At 40.5% G+C, this 17,932-nt stretch overlaps 1 protein-coding gene across 2 annotated transcripts in view; it reads left to right on the plus strand.

The window, feature by feature from the left end:
• Window positions 1-17,932, plus strand: part of LOC126473368 (ankyrin repeat and BTB/POZ domain-containing protein 2) — a 661,367-nt gene that overhangs the window by 548,092 nt on the left and 95,343 nt on the right. For both annotated transcript variants that reach the window (XM_050100375.1, XM_050100376.1), the window contains 2 exons: window positions 13,814-14,028; window positions 14,388-14,590. In XM_050100375.1, coding sequence (XP_049956332.1) covers window positions 13,814-14,028; window positions 14,388-14,590 — 418 coding nt within the window. The remainder of the gene's footprint in view (window positions 1-13,813; window positions 14,029-14,387; window positions 14,591-17,932) is intronic.

Raw genomic sequence — 17,932 nt, forward strand, 5'->3', positions numbered from 1 at the left:
GGTTTGATGCAGCTCTCCATGCCACTCTATCCTGTGCAAGCCACTTCATCTCCCAGTACCTACTGCAGCCTACATCCTTCTGAATCTGCTTAGTGTATTCATCTCTTGGACTCCCTCTACGATTTTTACCCTCCACCTTGCCCTCCAGTACTAAATTGGTGATCCCTTGATGCCTCAGAACATGTCCTACCAACCGATCCTTTCTTCTAGTCAAGTTGTGCCACAAACTCCTCTTCTCCCCAATTCTATTCAATACCTCCTCATTAGTTATGTGATCTACCCAACTAAACTTCAGCATTCTTCTGTAGCACCACATTTCGAAAGCTTTTATTCTCTTCTTGTCTAAACTATTTATTGTCCATGTTTCACTTCCATACATGGCTACACTCCATACAAATACTTTCAGAAACGACTTCCTGACATTTAAATCTATACTCGATGTTAACAAATTCCTCTTCTTCAGAAATGCTTTCCTTGCCATTGCCAGTCACCATTTTATATCCTCTCTACTTCGACCATCATCAGTTATTTTCCTCCCCAAATAGCAAAACTCATTTACTACTTTAAGTGTCTCATTTCCTAATCTAATTCCCTCAGCATCACCCAACTTAATTCAACTACATTCCATGATCCTCGTTTTGCTTTTGTTGACGTTCATCTTATATCCTCCTTTCAAGACACTGTCCATTCCGTTCAACTGCTCTTCCAAGTCCTTTGCTGTCTCTGACAGAATTACAATGTCATCGGCGAACCTCAAAGTTTTTATTTCTTCTCCATGGATTTTAATGCCTACTCCGAACTTTTCTTTCATTTCCTTTATTGCTTGCTCAATGTACAGATTGAATAGCATCGGGGAGAGGCTACTACCATGTCTCACTCCCTTCCCAACCACTGCTTCCCTTTCATGTCCCTTGACTCTTATAACTGCCATCTGGTTTCTGTACAAATTGTAAATAGCCTTTCGCTCCCTGTATTTTACCCCTGCCACCTTCAGAATTTGAAAGAGAGTATTCCAGTCAACATTGTCAAAAGAAGTCTACAAATGCTAGAAATGTAGGTTTACCTTACCTTAATCTTTCTTCTAAGATAAGTCGTAGGGTCAGTATTGCCTCACATGTTCCAATATTTCTACGGAATCCAAACTGATCTTCCCCGAGGTCGGCTTCTACCAGTTTTTCCATTCGTCTGTAAAGAATTCGCCTTAGTATTTTGCAACTGTGACTTATTAAACTGATAGTTCGGTAATTTTCACATCTATCAACACCTGCTTTCTTTGGGATTGGAATTATTATATTCTTCTTGAAGTCTGAGGGTATTTCGCCTGTCTCAAACATCTTGCTCACCAGATGTCAGGACTGGCTCTCCCAAGGCTGTCAGTAGTTCTAATGGAATGTTGTCTACTCCCGGGGCCTTGTTTCGACTTAGGTCTTTCAGTGCTCTGTCAAACTCTTTACACAGTATCGTATCTCCCATTTCATCTTCATCTACCTCCTCTTCCATTTCCATAATATTGTCCTCAAGAACATTGCCCATGTATAGACCCTGTATATACTCCTTCCACCTTTCTGCTTTTCCTTCTTTGCTTAGAACTGGGTTTCCATCTGAGCTCTTGATATTCATGCAAGTGGTTCTCTTTTCTCCAAAGGTATCTTTAATTTTCCTGTAGGCAGCATCTATCTTACCCCTCATGAGATAAGCCTCTACATCCTTACATTTGTCCTCTAGCCATCCGTGCTTAACCATTTTGCACTTCCTGTCGATCTCATTTTTGAGACGTTTGTATTCCTTTTTGCGTGCTTCACTTGCTGCATTTTTGTATTTTCTCCTTTCATCAATTAAATTCAGTATCTCTTCTGTTATCCAAGGATTTCTACTAGCCCTCGTCTTTTTACCTACTTGATCCTCTGCTGCTTTCACTATTTCATTCCTCAAAGCTACCCATTCTTCTTCTACTGTATTTCTTTCCCCCATTCCTGTCAATTGTTCCCTTATGCTCTCACTGAAACTCTGTACAACCTCTGGTTTAGTCAGGTTATCCAGGTCCCATCTCCTTAAATTCCCACCTTTTTGTAGTTTCTTAATTTTTAATCTACAGTTCGTAACCAATAGATTGTGGTCAGAGTCCACATTTGCCCCTGGAAATGTCTTACAATTTAAAACCTGGTTCCTAAATCTCTGTCTTACCATTATATAATCTATCTGATACCTTTTAGTATCTCCAGGGTTCTCCCATGTATACAACCTTTTTTCATGATTCTTGAACCAAGTGCTAGCTATGATTAAGTTATGCTCTGCACAAAATTCTACCAGGCGCGTTCCTCTTTCATTTCTTAGCCCCAATCCAAATTCGCCTACTATGTTTCCTTCTCTCCCTTTTCCTGCTCTCGAATTCTTTTATCTCATCATACATTTCATCAACTTCTTCATCATCTGCAGAGCTAGTTGGCATATAAACGTGTACTACTGTAGTAGGCGTGGGTTTCGTGTCTATCTTGGCCACAATAATGCGTTGACTATGCTGTTTGTAGTAGCTTACCTGCACTCCTATTTTTTTATTCATTATTAAACCTACTCCTGCACTACCCCTATTTGATTTTGTATTTATAACCCTGTATTCACCTGACCAAAAGTCTTGTTCCTCCTGCCACCGAACTTCACTAATTCCCACTATATCTAACTTTAACCTATCCATTTCCCTTTTTAAATTTTCTAACCTACCTGCCCGATTAAGGGATCTGACATTCCATGCTCCGATCCGTAGAGTGCCAGTTTTCTTTCTCCTGATAACAATGTCCTCTTGAGTAGTCCCTGCCTGGAGATCCAAATGGGGGACTATTTTACCTCCGGAATATTTTACCCAAGAGGATGCCATCATCATTTAATCATACAGTAAAGCTGCATGTCCTCGGGAAAAATTTTGCATCTAGTGATTCATTTTCATTTTGAAGTTCCTGAATTTCCCTGGCTCTGTTACTATTTTCAGCAACGAATTCATTTTCAATAACAATTACTTTTTTCTCCACATTGTCTACCCCCGAGTCTATCACCTTCAAGTTACCTTCCAGTGTGTTTTTGACCTCAGTTACTCAGTTTTTATGACATTTAATTGCTTATTCAAATTTTCCACTAACTTTTCGTCAATTTCAGCCCTCATTTCAGAGTTTAAATTATTTATGTTTTCATTCTGCTTACTCAGATGCTGCAGAATTAATTCTAACCTATCAAGTTTCTGATCCCCCCCCCCCCCCCTCCACTATTTCATCCCCTTCATTAATTTCGTCCTTTATTAACTATCTGTTTAAAAAAAATGAACCAGTAAAAATGACATTACCAAATTACAAAATTCGTTAGAATTTTTACTTAACTTATAGCTGAAGTCTTCTCCGTCGGAATCCAGTCATAGTGTTTATTTTAAATCCTTTGTCATCCCATTGTTTTTTTGCATCCATTTTTCGTCCTGTGGTTGTGTCTCCTTAATATTTGATTGTCAGGTTTTTGTCGATATTTTTCATAACAGATTCACTATGTACTTTTCCTGAAACACATCTACAGTTAATATTTTAATATTTGGTGCTGCCTATCCTGGCAAGAGCATCCACGTTCTAATAACCCCACCACAACAAAGGTCGAAAATTAATTATGATTTGTAGTGTTGCTCACGCTGCTAAATATTGCATTCTCGGGCAACAACAAAGTTATATTATGTGGCAGTTGTCATTAGAGCACAGTTAATAAAGTCATTTCATGAAATAATGGATAAACTAGGCATTCATCTTTTCGTGTTTCCCATGCTGGTCTCGTTGTGAACTCATGGCTCAGTCGTCGAAAATCTAGGTGGTGATGATTCCAAGCTCGGATGCAAAGAGGCCTAGGTGTTGTTCTGTGATATTCAAAAGTTTTATAGATGTGTTTCATAAACCATTCTTGAAGATTAAACTTCTGCAAGTTAGCACAATGGTGATGTAAAAAGTAATCGGCACTCCGAATTTAAGTTACACCTCTTTTTTTATTACTTTTGTTGCAATATCACGTAATACACAAAACATCACTTCACATTATAAAACATACTTGAAAATATCTTCCTCACAGTTAAAGTTGACATTTTATAAACTGACTACAATTTGCGTCTTTCCAACATGACGTCCAAGACTTGACTCTCCAATAACCACTTAAGCGCCCAAAAATCAGAGTTACAAGTACGTTGAAGATCATAGTGACAAAAGAAAGAATTCACATAAGAATAATATCATTGCAATATATACATATCAATGTATCAAAGTACCTCTACATTAATGAAATCAAATATGAATGTTATCTCAGAAATATGTTAACTACTTTACAGAAACACAGTAGAATATTGCTGGTATCAAGAGGGTGAGGTGAGGTTCCGTAATGGTTACGAAATTGAAGTACCATTACAAGGGACACCAAGATCCAGATCTAAATTTCACAGAACCAATCTGCAATGTTATGTCTTACCCTTGGAGCTGTCATGTAGATGTATAAAATGTGGCATCACCCTTCTTGTAAGATCTGTAGTGTATTCAATTACCACTTTCTGTCCCATGCTGCCATCATGGCCAGGTGTTCAATTCACATTTGCTGGCAACAAATGTGTCTATGTTCTGACAGTGACTCCTTCAATCTTCCATATTCAGTATTTAAACAATGGAAAATCCAGGATGGAATGTAACAGTACCAGAGAAGGAAAGTTGGTACTCACCATATAGCAGAGATGCTGAGTTGCGATAGACACAACAAGAAGATTCACACAATTGTAGCTTTCGGCCATAAAGGCCTTTGTCAGCAGTAGACGCACATACACACACTCATACACACACTCACGTAAATGCAACTTGCACACACATCTGCAGTCTCAGAGAACTGAAAACAAACTGCGAGCAGCAGCACCAGTGCATGTTGGGAGTGGCAACTGGGTGGGGGTAAGGACGAGGCTGGGGCAGGGAAGGGGAGGAATAGTATGGTGGGAGTGGCAGACAGTGAAGTGTTGCAGTTTAGATGGAGGGTAGGAGAGAAGGTGCGGAGGGTGAAGGGGGTAAGTAGCAGAAAAGAGAGAAATAAAAAGAAATTAAAAGACTAGGTGTGGCAGTGAAATGACGGCTGTGTAGTGCTGGAATGGGAACAGGGAGGGGGCTGGATGGGTGAGGACAGTGACTAATGAAGGTTGAGGCTAGGAGAGTTAGGGGAATGTAGGATGTATTGCAGGGAAAGTTCCCACCTGCGCAATTCAGAAAATCTGGTGTTGGTGGGCAGGATCCCTATGGCACAGGCTGTGAAGCAGCCATTGAGATGAGGGATAACATGTTTGGCAGTGTGTTCAGCTACAGGGTGGTCCACTTGTTTTTTGCCACAGTTTTCAGTGGCCATTCATATGGAAAGACAGCTTGATGGTTGTCATGCTTACATAGAATGCAGCATAGTGGTTGCAGCTTAGCTTGTAAATCACAGGACTGGTTTCACAGGTAGCCATGCCTTTGATGGGATAGGTAGAGTAGATGGAGTAGATGGTTGTAGTAGGATGTATGGAACAGGTCTTGCATCTAGGTCTATTACAGGCGTTTGAGCCATGTGGTTAAGGATTGGGAGCAGCTGTTGTGAAAGGATGGACGAGTATACTGTGTAGGTTCAGTGGATGGCGGAATACTACAGTAGGAGGGGTGTGAAGTAGAGTGGGTAGGACATTTCTCATTTCAGGGCACAATGAGAGGTAATTGAAACCCTGGCAGAGACTGTAATTCAGTTGCTCCAGTCCCGGATGGTACTGAGTTACGAGGGGAATCCTCCTCTGTGGCCAGACTGTGGGACTTTGGGAGGTGATGGAAGACTGGAAAGATAAGGCATGGGAGATTTGTTTTTGTACAAGGATGGGAGGATAATTACGGTCAGTGAAGGTTTCAGTGAGACCCTCGATATATTTGAGGGGGACTGCTCATCACTGCAGATGCGATGAGCACTGGTGGCTAGGTTGTACGGAAGGGACTTCTTGGTATGGAATAGGTGGCAGCTGTCGAAGTGGAAGTATTGCTGTTGTTTAGTAGGTTTGATATGAACAGAGATACTGATGTAGCCATCTCTGAGGTGGAGGTCAACATCTAGGAAGGTGGCTTGTTGGTTTGAGTAGGACCAGGTGAAGCAAATGGGGGAGAAGTTATTGAGGTTCTGGAGGAATGTGAATAAGGTGTCCTCACCTTCAGTCCAGATAGCAAAGGCGTCATCAGTGAATCTGAACCAGGTGAGGGGTTTATGATTTTGGGTTTTTAAGAAGGATTCCTCTAGATGGCCCATGAATAGGTTGGCATAGGATGGTGCCATTTGGGTGCCCATAGCCGTACTGCGAATTTGTTTGTAGGTAATACCTTCAAAGGAGAAGTAATTGTGGGTGAGGATATAGTTGGTCATGGAGACTAGGAAGGAGGTACTAGGAAGGAGGTTGTTGGTTTGGAATCCATAGGACGTCTGGAAAGGTAGTGTTTGATAGCAGTAAGGGCATGGGCATTAGGAATGTTAGTGTACAGGGAGGTCGCATCAATAGTGACGAGCAGGGCACTGTGCGGTAAAGGGACAGGAACTGTGGAGAGTCGGTCAAGGAAATGGTGGGTACCTTTTATATAGGAGGATAGGTTCTGGGTAATAGGTTGAAGGTGTTGGTCTACGAGAGTAGAGATTCTCTCAGTGGGGGCACAGAACCTTAACAACTTCTCCCCCATTTCCTTCACCTGGTCCTACTCAGCCCAACAAGCCACCTTCCTAGATGTTGACCTCCACCTCAGAGATGGCTACATCAGTATCTCTGTTCATATCAAACCAACTAACCAACAGCAATACCTCCACTTCGACAGCTGCCACCTATTCCATACCAAGAAGTCCCTTCCGTACAGCCTAGCCACCCGTGCTCATCGCATCTGCAGTGATGAGCAGTCCCTCTCAAAATATACCGAGGGTCTCACTGAAGCCTTCGCTGACCATAATTATCCTCCCATCCTTGTACAAAAACAAATCTCCCATGCCTTATCTTTCCAGTCTCCCACCACCTCCCAAAGCCCCACAGTCTGGCCACAGAGGAGCATTCATCTTGTAACTCAGTACCATCCAGGACTGGAGCAACTGAATTACATTCTCTGCCAGGGTTTCGATTACCTCTGGTCATGCCCTGAAATGAGAAATGTCCTGCCCACTCTCCCTCCCACCCCTCCTACCATGGTATTCCGCCGTCCACTGAACCTACACAATATACTCGTCCGTCCTTTCACAACCCCTGCTCCCAATCTCTTAGCTCATGGCTCATACCCCTGTAATAGACCTAGATACAAGACCTGTCCCATACATCCTTCTACAACTACCTACTCCAGTCCGCTCACTAACATCACCTATCCCTTCAAAGGCAGGGCTACCTCTGAAACCAGTCATGTGACTTACAAGCTAAGCTGCAACCACTACGCTGCATTCTATGTAGGCACAACAAGCAACAAGCTGTCTGTCTGTATGAATGGCCACCGACAAACTGTGACCAAAAAACAAGTGGACCAGCCTGGTGCTGAACACGCTGCCAAACATGATATCCCTCATCTCAATGACTGCTTCACAGCCTGTGCCATATGGATCCTTCCTATCAACACCAGCTTTTCTGAATTGCGCAGGTGGGAACTCTCCCTGCAATACATCCTATGTTCCCGTAACCCTCCTGGACAACCTTTGTTAGTCACTGTCCTCACCCATCCAGCCCCCTCCCTGTTGCCATTCCAGCACTACACAGCCATCATTTCACCACCATACCCAGTCTTTTAATTTCTTTTTATTTGTCTCCTTTCCGCTACTTTCCCGCTCTCCCCCTCTGTATCTTCTCTCCTGCCCTCCATCTAAACTGCACACTTCACTGTCCGCCACTTCTACCATACTATTCCTCTCCCTCCCCTCCCCTGCCTCGTCCTTATCCCCACCGAGTTGCCACTCCCATCATGCACTGGTGCTGCTGCTCACAGTGTGGTTTCAGTTCTCTGAGACTGCAGATGTGTGTGCAAGTTGCATTTGCGAGTGTGTGTGTGTGTGTGTGTGTGTGTGTGTGTGTGTGTGTGTGTGTGTGTATGTGCGTCTACTGCTGACAAAGGCCTTTATGGCTGAAAGCTACAATTGTGTGAATCTTTTTGTTGTGCATTTTCATGACTCAGCATCTCCGCTATATGGTGAGTAGCAGCTTTCCTTCTCTGGTATTGTTATATTCAATATTTATGTACAGGTAGACCCTGTTATGCATGGGTTTATTGTCTGCATTTTTTCATACACACGATTTTAGTTTTGAGTCCAATGCTGCCCTCTTTTAAGAGTGCAAAAATGGTTCAAATGGCTCTGAGCACTATGGGACTGAGGACATCAATCCCCTAGAACTTAGAACTACTTAAACCTAACTAACCTAAGGACATCACATACATCCATGCCCGAGGTAGGGTGCCAACCTGCGAACATAGTGGTCGCGCAGTTCCTGACTGAAGTGCTTAGAACTGCTCGGCCACAGAGTCCGGCATTAACAGTACATGGAGGCAGTAATGTGCTCATCTTCACATGAATGTTTTGTCTATTTGTCCATATGTGCATCATCAGTTCAGGCCAGTAGAGCTGTGAAGTTGCACTTGACAGGGTCTCAATTTAAAACATCACTTAAAGAAAAGAAATTGTGTCCCTCGAGGGAAAGAAATGTACATGAAAGTCATATTCAGTAGAAACATAGTTAAAGTTTTGGATTGCTTTGACATTCAACATGCCTCAGTATTTAGTGAATCCAGTGTGAGAGCTATTCATGACAGTGTGCAATAAATTTGAAAAACTGCTCAATCTTCAACTAACTTAAGTGTGACTGGAGTGATCAGATATTGCTTGGAGGTGATGGAAAGAATGCTAATCCATTGGACTGAGCACCACAAGCAACACCACAGCTCTATGGAGCTGCTATTCAAGCTAAAACCAAAACATTGTATGCAGATTTAATAAAAGAGTATGACAGTCCAGCATCTTTCTCAGCCAGCTCATGTTGCTTTGATCACTTCAAGCATCAGTTTGGTTTTACCGCATTGCAATTGCAGGAGAGGCAGCTGCAGCAGATGAAGTTGGAGCCAATGAATTTAAAAAGACATATAAAGAAATTGTGACAGAAAGTTACTTTACTATGAAGCAGGTTTTCAGTCTTGATGAAATGGGCTTATTTTTTAAATGAATACCCACCCACACATTGATTTCTATTGAAGAAAAAAGAAGTATCTCCATGATTTAACACTACCAAGGACCAATACACCCTTCTTTTTGGAGGAAATGTTGCAGGGGATTGCAGATTAAAGCCCCTTATCACTTGCTACTCTCAAAATCCTAGGTCGCTAAAGGGTTTTGAAAAGAGCAAGCAAGTAGTTCATTGCAGATGGAATAAAAAAGTTTGGATGACTTCTGCTAATTTCAGTAACTATTTTTCAATGAACTATGTAGAGAATTGGAGGCCTGCTGTGAGAATGGAAAAAATCTGTTTCAAAATTTTTCTGCTCCTTGATAATGTTCCCGGTCACTCACTTTCCACTAGCCTGCAATCTATGGACAGGAAGTTATTTCTAAATTCAAGGCATACTATTTAGCATAATTTTTTTTCCGAGCTCATAGAAGAATGTGATTCAAGTGACATAGATTTTCTGTTGACAGTTTAATATTAAAATGGCAATTGTTGTTATTAGAGATGTGAACTGACTAGAGATGGGCAAACTCATTCATCCTCGGGAACTAGTTCACTGCTGATCGTTCTTTTTTGGGAACAGTTCATTTTTACTCGTTCACCGTTCATTTGTGCTTGGTATATGGTTCTTATGAAAAACTGAAAACTAGTAGTGTAGGTGACTGGAGGATGGAGGGCACCAAGAGGGGGCACTTGTCTCTCCCCCTGGAGTATAGAGTTTTTATTCATTACAGAATTCTTACACACTTTTAGAAGTAATTTCTGTGATTCTGCAGAACCTCTCGCTTAGCCAACTGTAACATTGTGTGGCTGATCGCAGGGGAATAATATAGGGTGGCGCACGGAAAACCAGCCCCGAGTACAAACTGCTCGCCAATTATGGACGATGTGTTGCCCGTTACAAGCAGACACAACAAACAGACAAACATGTAACAATTAGGCAGTGAAGAAATAACAAGCTAATGCAAGCAACAATTGCGAAACAATCGATGACGATGTGTAGAGAGCTGGAGAAGAGAACATGAAAATCTCATGCGACGCGCATGGGCAATAGCTCATGTAGTCTTGTAAACCTGTTGGTGGCTGTTTCCCAACTTAATAGACCACAAGCCTCTTGTATAAAATTCTTCGTTTCGATTTCCACTACATAGCTATGCTACGTTGTAAACAATAATCGTTTACACTCTATATATACTTCATGTTGTCTCTGAGTTCGTAGGAAAAGTAGACTTTATGGAAGCATAAAATAAAATGTGGTTTTCTCATCATACTTGCATCACACGCGTAGTAAAAATTAGGTTTTTATGTTGCATTATTAAAGTTAATGCAGCAATAATAATAATAATGAAGTTCGCAGTAATACAGTTTTTGGTTTGAAAGCTCCTTCTGAACAAATGTTTTTGAGATAATAAGTAAATACGATTTTATGGCAATCTACGTCTTTTCAAATGGAGAGGCACTGCTTTTTCCTACTGAGCCAAAATGACCCACAACCCACTTTAAAAAAAAAGGAAAAAAAAAAAAAAAAAAAACTAGCAGGTAATGCAAATTGGAAACAACCAAACTTAAAAATAATTAGAGCCTTCCTAAATGTAATGTTTTGTATATGAAAGATACACGAAAATCGTTTTATATGAATATTCTTACACTAAAAATTAAGCAAATTATTGAAAGTTAGTTGCTAAATCAAGTCGATCAAACCAAAAAATATATGAGTAACAAAAAAACTTGCCTTGTTATAAGTATGTCTTCTGCTGTTCATCGATATAATGAAGTGAGCTGATATGCCCTTTTGTTACCTGAAAAGACGTACCTATTAGATATAACATAATTTTTATGTAATTTAAATAACTATAAAATACTTTTTGATTACCGGTCGTGCACGCTGAATAGCCAGAACCAAGTGCAAGAACAGTTTGGAACACGTAAAATGGGTGAGCACAGTGAACGAAACGAACAACTGGATACTGAACTAACTAGGAGCAGTCGGCAGTGGAACTGAGACAGGTAGTCATGCAAAGAATGACGAGTGCGGCCGAGGGAGACCGAGACAGATAAGCATGCAACTGAGGCTGGAGCGAGAACTGCCGAAGTGACCGCCGCGACCGAAGTGAACTAGTGAACTACGAACTGATCGTTCCTCATTCCCAGGAACTATAAGTAGACCGCCGTGACTGAAGTGAACTATGAACCGATCGTTCCTCGTTCCTGGGAACCATAAGTAGACCGCCGTGACCAAAGTGAACTATGAACCAATCGTTCCTTGGAATTCGTTCCTCAGTCCTGTCGTTCATCTTGGTGAACCGTTCCTTTGCACCCGTTCATTCACAAACTACCCATCTCTAGAACTGACTTCATGCAATGTATGAATGGTACATGGAGGAAAATGTGCCCCAATGGTGTGCCAATGCTAGAAGATGAACTGATCACTGCTGCGATGAGAGAAATTGCAGACATGGCACAGCAGATTGGATTCACTGATGCTTATGAAGAGGATGTGTGTGCCCTTCTAAACTCTCATTCCAAGAGTTTGAGCAACTAAGATTTGATACTTTTCAGTAAGAATAGTAATAAAGAAGAAACGCAAGTCAAGTAAGTTCAGCCTATTAGAAAGCTGACAACAAGGAAAATGGCCAAGTCCTTCAGAATGATAGATGCTGCACTGACAATTTTTGAGGAACGTGATTCTCAAGAAATAAGGAGTACAATAGTGAAGAGAGAATTTGAACATCGTCTTAAATGTTGTATAGAGTTGAGCAATCAGCTGGCAAAGAAGACTGCACAGTTGGGAAAAATATATATATCTTTGAAAGGAGCCTGGCACTTCAAATAAATGTCAAGTGCTGAAAACATTCCAGCTACAGAGGATCTACATATAAGGAAATCTGTCACAGAAACTAAGCTGAGTGTAGCACCATCAAATTCTCAGAATGGGAAATGAAACTTTTGGGGTGCCACAGATATTGATATTGGCCCATTCTTGTTCTTTACCTACGTAAATGAAGATGGTTCAAAAACTGTGATGTTCTCTGATGACACTAGCATACTAATCAAGGATCCAAACTCAACCTTGGCAGATACAGGTTATGTGATAACTGGACGGGCTTACAAGTGGCTAAGCTAACAGTTTGTTGGGTCTTGTAACAAGATATTTATTTCCAACATTTAACAAACATAGCATACAGAAAAATGTGAGTGAGTCTTATCTCATCAACATGAATATTCCCTGCTTAATATAAATCTGTATAATGTTTTCTTTTTTATTGTAAAATTAACAACATATAAAATTCCAAATGTGAGCTATTGTACTGCACTAACATTCATATGATTTATATATACATTGTTATGAGAATATAACCATCTTTATACTGTAATTGAACTTATTGATGAAGCCCATTGTATAAGAAAATACTGAACGGCTAATAAAGATTCTTATTCTTATTCCGGTTCATATAGCAGCCAAGAAAAACCAAAGAATAAACAACAATAGTGGTCACACTAACACAGAATAGCATGCATATCACAGTAATTTTCACTATGTGTACTGTCACTACAGTGTTCTCCCCAGTGTTAATGATATTGTCAACTGAATCTCATGTGGTACCCCGGCCATGAAATAGTGCGCTTGGTTTTGTCCATTTAGGCATCACTGGCATTGTTGCTTGATGGTGATTGTGGTGTGCTTGCAGTAGGATGTGGAATGGGGAGGGGTTTGGTGTGTCTGTGTCGAATTGTCCTGGTGCTTTCTCTCAGGCGGTGTAGGGGTTGCAGTAAATGGGCTTTAACTTGTCATTTGAAACTGTAGTTAGAATTCCTCCAATGTCTAACTTAAACTGCTCCCAGGATTGGAATGACTCCTTACCCTCTCCCTTAAAACCCACATCCTTTCGTCTTTCCCTCTCCTTCCCTCTTTCCTGATGAAGCAACCTTGGGTTGCGAAAGCTTGAAATTTGCATGTGTGTTTGTGTGTTTTTTATTGTGTCTTTCAACCTACCAGCGCTCTCTCATTTGGTAAGTTACAGCATCTTTGTTTTTTATAAGTATTAGGAAATCTTTTCTTAATGTATTTGTGTGGAGCACAGACTTATACCAGAGAAAAACACGGTTGATAAGCAATTCAAACAAGCAGAGAATATAAGCTTTTGAAATGTGGTGCTATAGAAAAATACTGAAAATTAGATGGATCAAATAACAAATGAGGAGGTACTGAATTGAATTAAAGAAAAAGAAAATTATAGAGTAAAAGAAAGGATTGGTTGATAGGACACATTGGGAGGGGATTTCAGTTTGCAATTTGGTAAGGGAAGGATTTTTTTGTTTTTTTTTTTTTTGGGGGGGGGGGGGGGGGAAGTATTGTTGAGGGAGACAATGAACTGAATACAATAGGCATGTTCAGATGGATGGGGATTGCAGAGATTGAGAAGCTTGCAGAGGATTGACTGGTATAGAGAACTGCATTGTACCAGTCTTTGGACTGAAGAGCATGACAACAATATGTTTTAGTATTGCTCCTAGCATCATCAACTTTATTAACTCTGAATGTAAAAGATCTATTACATTGCCTTACTAAAAAATGTGTTTCTGTAGGTGCTCTTGCAATGCCTCGCTGGCCAAGTGTGTCTAGTGTGGGGTCAGATGCCACTCAGGTGAGTGGTAAGTCTGTGGAACAGTCACTGCTGACCACATGTGTTGGATCAGCACAGGAGTTGACAGAGCTGTTGGCACGCACTGCTGGCAGTCGACCACTCACTTGGACACCTGCTGCTATACAAGCTCTTTTCTACTTCATGAGGTGCTCCCAGGTGTGTTCTGTTGGAATATCAAATGCATTTCACTTCATGAAATTAGCCATTTCATTATTTCTGATCACTTTAAGACCAGCAATATTTATGCATGTGCCTGTAATTGTGCTGTTTAAACTATAATTCCATATAGGATGGAAAGTTTCATTTGGAAAACAAAAATGACAGATTGCATGAATAATTATACTTCTTACTCTATAAACTCATGCTAGTCCCATGGGATAAGACAAATAAGTTGTTATTTAAAAATGTGAAGTTATTTTGTACTCCATAAGGAATCCATTCCCCAGCTTGTTATGTATAGCACGACAGAAATTTCATATGTCTGATATGTTGTTTGAAACATGTTGTTGCGATAGCTGGAACATGCTGAATACTCAGCCCCAATCCAGGAGCTTGTTTATGAGCGAGCATATGTTGTGCTACCACCTTTGGTTGAGTGGCTGCGAGTGGCATCTGCTCATGCTGATCATCGTCATGCTCTTCATGTGGATCACGATGATGTATTTCAGGCTGCTCGGCTTTTGCTACCTGGGGTAGACTGCCCTGTACGACAAATTGGGTAAGTCTTTAGGACTTTGTGGTATTATTATTTTGATATTTCATTTTATTATTCTTATTGTTATTATTATTACTGCTGCTGCTACTAATAGTCTTATTATTCAGGAGCAGCATTAATGGTGAAAAATCAGAAGTGATACTGTCAAGTGGAGGAGCAATTTCATGTGTGTGTGTGTGTGTGTGTGTGTGTGTGTGATCATAGAACTGAAATGCCTGTAGTAATTTTATCCAAGCTTGGCATACACACACACACACACACACACACACACACACACACACACACACACACACCCGGCAGAAAGAAATGTGTTTGCATGGTGGTGAACATGGGAAGGTCATGATATAGAAAATAAAAGATTACTGACATTAGTGTCATATCCAAAGAACATGGAATCATTGACAGACGGGTGACAGCAGCTGGATAATGACAGGTAAACCATCAGTTATGATCTCATTGGAGCCAACTACACCATCCTATGTATTGCATAAATGTCAATTTGGAGAGTGATCATGTGATTGCATGGTTTCTTATTTAACTGCCTTGATCACAAAGATCTTGAACAGAATTACTGGTTTTGGCTATATGATAGATGTATTCAGAATCTGAAGTAGAAGTAAAAGAAATCTAATACAATAAGCTACTGACATCCTTGGGATAGACAGCCATGACAGAACTTTTCCATCTGGTGAGCAAGATGTATGAGACAGGTGAAATACCCTCATACTTCCAGAAGAATATAATAATACCAATTCCAAAGAAAGCAGGTGCTGACTGGTGGGAAAATTACCAAACTATCTGTTTAAAAAGTCACAGTTGCAAAATACTAACAGACATTCTTTACAGAAGAATGGAAACCTGATAGAGGCCGATCTCAGGGAAGATCAGTTTGGATTCTAGAGAAATGTAGGAACATGCAATGAAATACTGACCCTACAACTTCTCATAGAAGATAGGCTAAGGAAAGGCAAACCTACCTTTGTAGCATGTATAGACATAGAGAAAGCTTTTGACAATGTTGACTGGAATACTCTCTTTCAAATTCTAAAGGTGGCAGGAGTAAAATACAGGGAGCAAAACACTATTTACAACTTGTACAGAAACCAGATGGCAGTTATAAGAGGAAGGGGTGTGAAAGGGAAGTAGTGGTTGAGAAGGGAATGAGACAGGGTTGTAGTCTATCCCTGATGTTATTCAATCTGTATGTTGAGCAAGCAGTAAAGAAAACAAAAGAAAATTTTGGAGTAGGAATTAAAATCCAGGGAGGAGAAATAAAAATTCTGAGGTTTGCAGACGACATTATAATTCTGTCAGAGACAGCAAAGGACTTGGAAGAGCAGTTGAACAGAATGGACACTGTCTTGAATGGAGGATGTAAGATGAGTATCAACAAAAGCAAAACGAGGATAATGTAATGTGGTCAAATTAAATCAGGTGATGCAGAGGGAATCATATTAGAAAATGAGACACTTAAAGTAGTAGATGAGTTATGCTATTTGGGGAGCAAAATAACTGATGATGGTCAGAGTAGGAAGGCTATAAAATGTAGACTGACAGTGGCAAGAAAAGTGTTTCTGAAGAAGAGAAATTTATTAACATAGAATATAGATTTAAGTATCAGGAAGTCCTTTCTGAAAGAAGTATAGCCATGTATCGAAGTGAAACATGGGTGATAAACAGTTTAGACAAGGAGGGAATAGAAGATTTTGAAATGCGCTGCTACAGGAGAATGCTGAAGATTAGGTGAATAGATCATGTAACTAATGAGGAGATACTGAATAGAATTAGGGAGAAGAGAAATTTCTGATACAACCTGGTTAGAAGAAGGAGCTGGTTGGTGGGACACTTCCTGAGACATCAAAGGATCACCAGTTTAGTGGGCAAAAATCATAGAGAGGAATCAAATAGATGAATACATTGAACAGATTCAGAAGGATGTAGGTTGCGGTAGTTACTCAGAGGTAAAGAGGCTTACACGGGTTAGATTAGCATGGAGAGCTGCACCAAACCAGTTTTGGACTGAAGACCACAACAACAACACAAGAAATAAAAACAAAGGACACAAAATATTATATATACACTATTATCTCTCATTCTGCTGCACTGCAATAAGCTATAACCGTGTAAAATAATGAGTCAAAACTGCCATGCACGCTTCAGCTGGATGTGCAGAGGATGCATAGCTATCCTAGTTAGGTCAATGGTGCATGCATAAAATTTAGATTACTGTCCAAAGTAATTAAAAGAAGATTCATTTAAAAGCACAATTCCCTAAAGTATTCTCAGTTGTACTGAGTAAGCAAAATATTTTTATATTCAACAATCTAAAAAATTGTCTTTTCAGGCTTGCCAGGATTTAACAAAATGCTTAAAAATAAAAACTGATTATTGGAAACATTCTAGAATTGAAAAATAATGTGATGGCTGTAGAATTAGTATTATAAAGGAAGATGGAATAAACTTTGAGGATATGTATATTGGTCAGTCCTCAGAGTCTTTCATGGTGGTGTGTCTGAATAAAATCTTCTTGGTTTTCAAGCCACGTCAATTTGAATAAAATTTTTGAGCTTTGGATGGCTATCTCTATCATCGTCATTGTGAACAGAACTACTGATTGCCAGGGCTGGTACAATTTTCTACTTATATAGCCACAATTACAGCTACTGGCACCAATTAGAGAGGGTGGAAACAACACATGCATGGAAGGTGAGTTGGGCAGCTCACAGTAGCTCTGGCCTGCTGCAGTACCAAATGACATCAGATGGCACAAGGGACCAGCGCCGCATTTGAAACTGGCTTTCATACAGCATTAAGCATCCATCGTTGCTTCCTTTCGACATCCAAAGCCTGCCCCCATGCCCTACTCAGTGTTTTCTCCTGGTTTCTTTTAAAATTGTTGCTGTTCATTCAAATCCCAGCTGCCTCTTTTATAATGGAATCCCAGTATGTTGACGCATGAGCCAAAACTCGTGTTCTCAGACTGTATTTTGTGTCCATTTTCCAGCAGTGATGAACTATGGCTGACTTGTCGAGCTCCCTTTGTTTAATATGTCTCTTGTGCTCGGTACAATTTTCTGCAACTGTGCAAATTGTCTGACCTATATAGATGCTGCTACACTCACAAGGGACACTTTACACACCAGGCAAATGAAGAGCTATGTGATCTTTGACAGGGCGCAGCATATCTCGTACCTTTGGGTGGGCCAAAACACTGGTCTCAATCCATGTCTCTGCAGTAGACATCCTAACTTGCTGCTCATTGCCGCACAGTATGGCAGAAAAGCTGCTGGCTGTGATTCTTCTGCCATTTCACATGACATCCTTCTTTGGTGACACCCAAAAGCA

This window comes from Schistocerca serialis, chromosome 4 (genome assembly GCF_023864345.2).
Source record: "Schistocerca serialis cubense isolate TAMUIC-IGC-003099 chromosome 4, iqSchSeri2.2, whole genome shotgun sequence".
Classification (NCBI taxonomy): Eukaryota; Metazoa; Arthropoda; class Insecta; order Orthoptera; family Acrididae; genus Schistocerca; species Schistocerca serialis.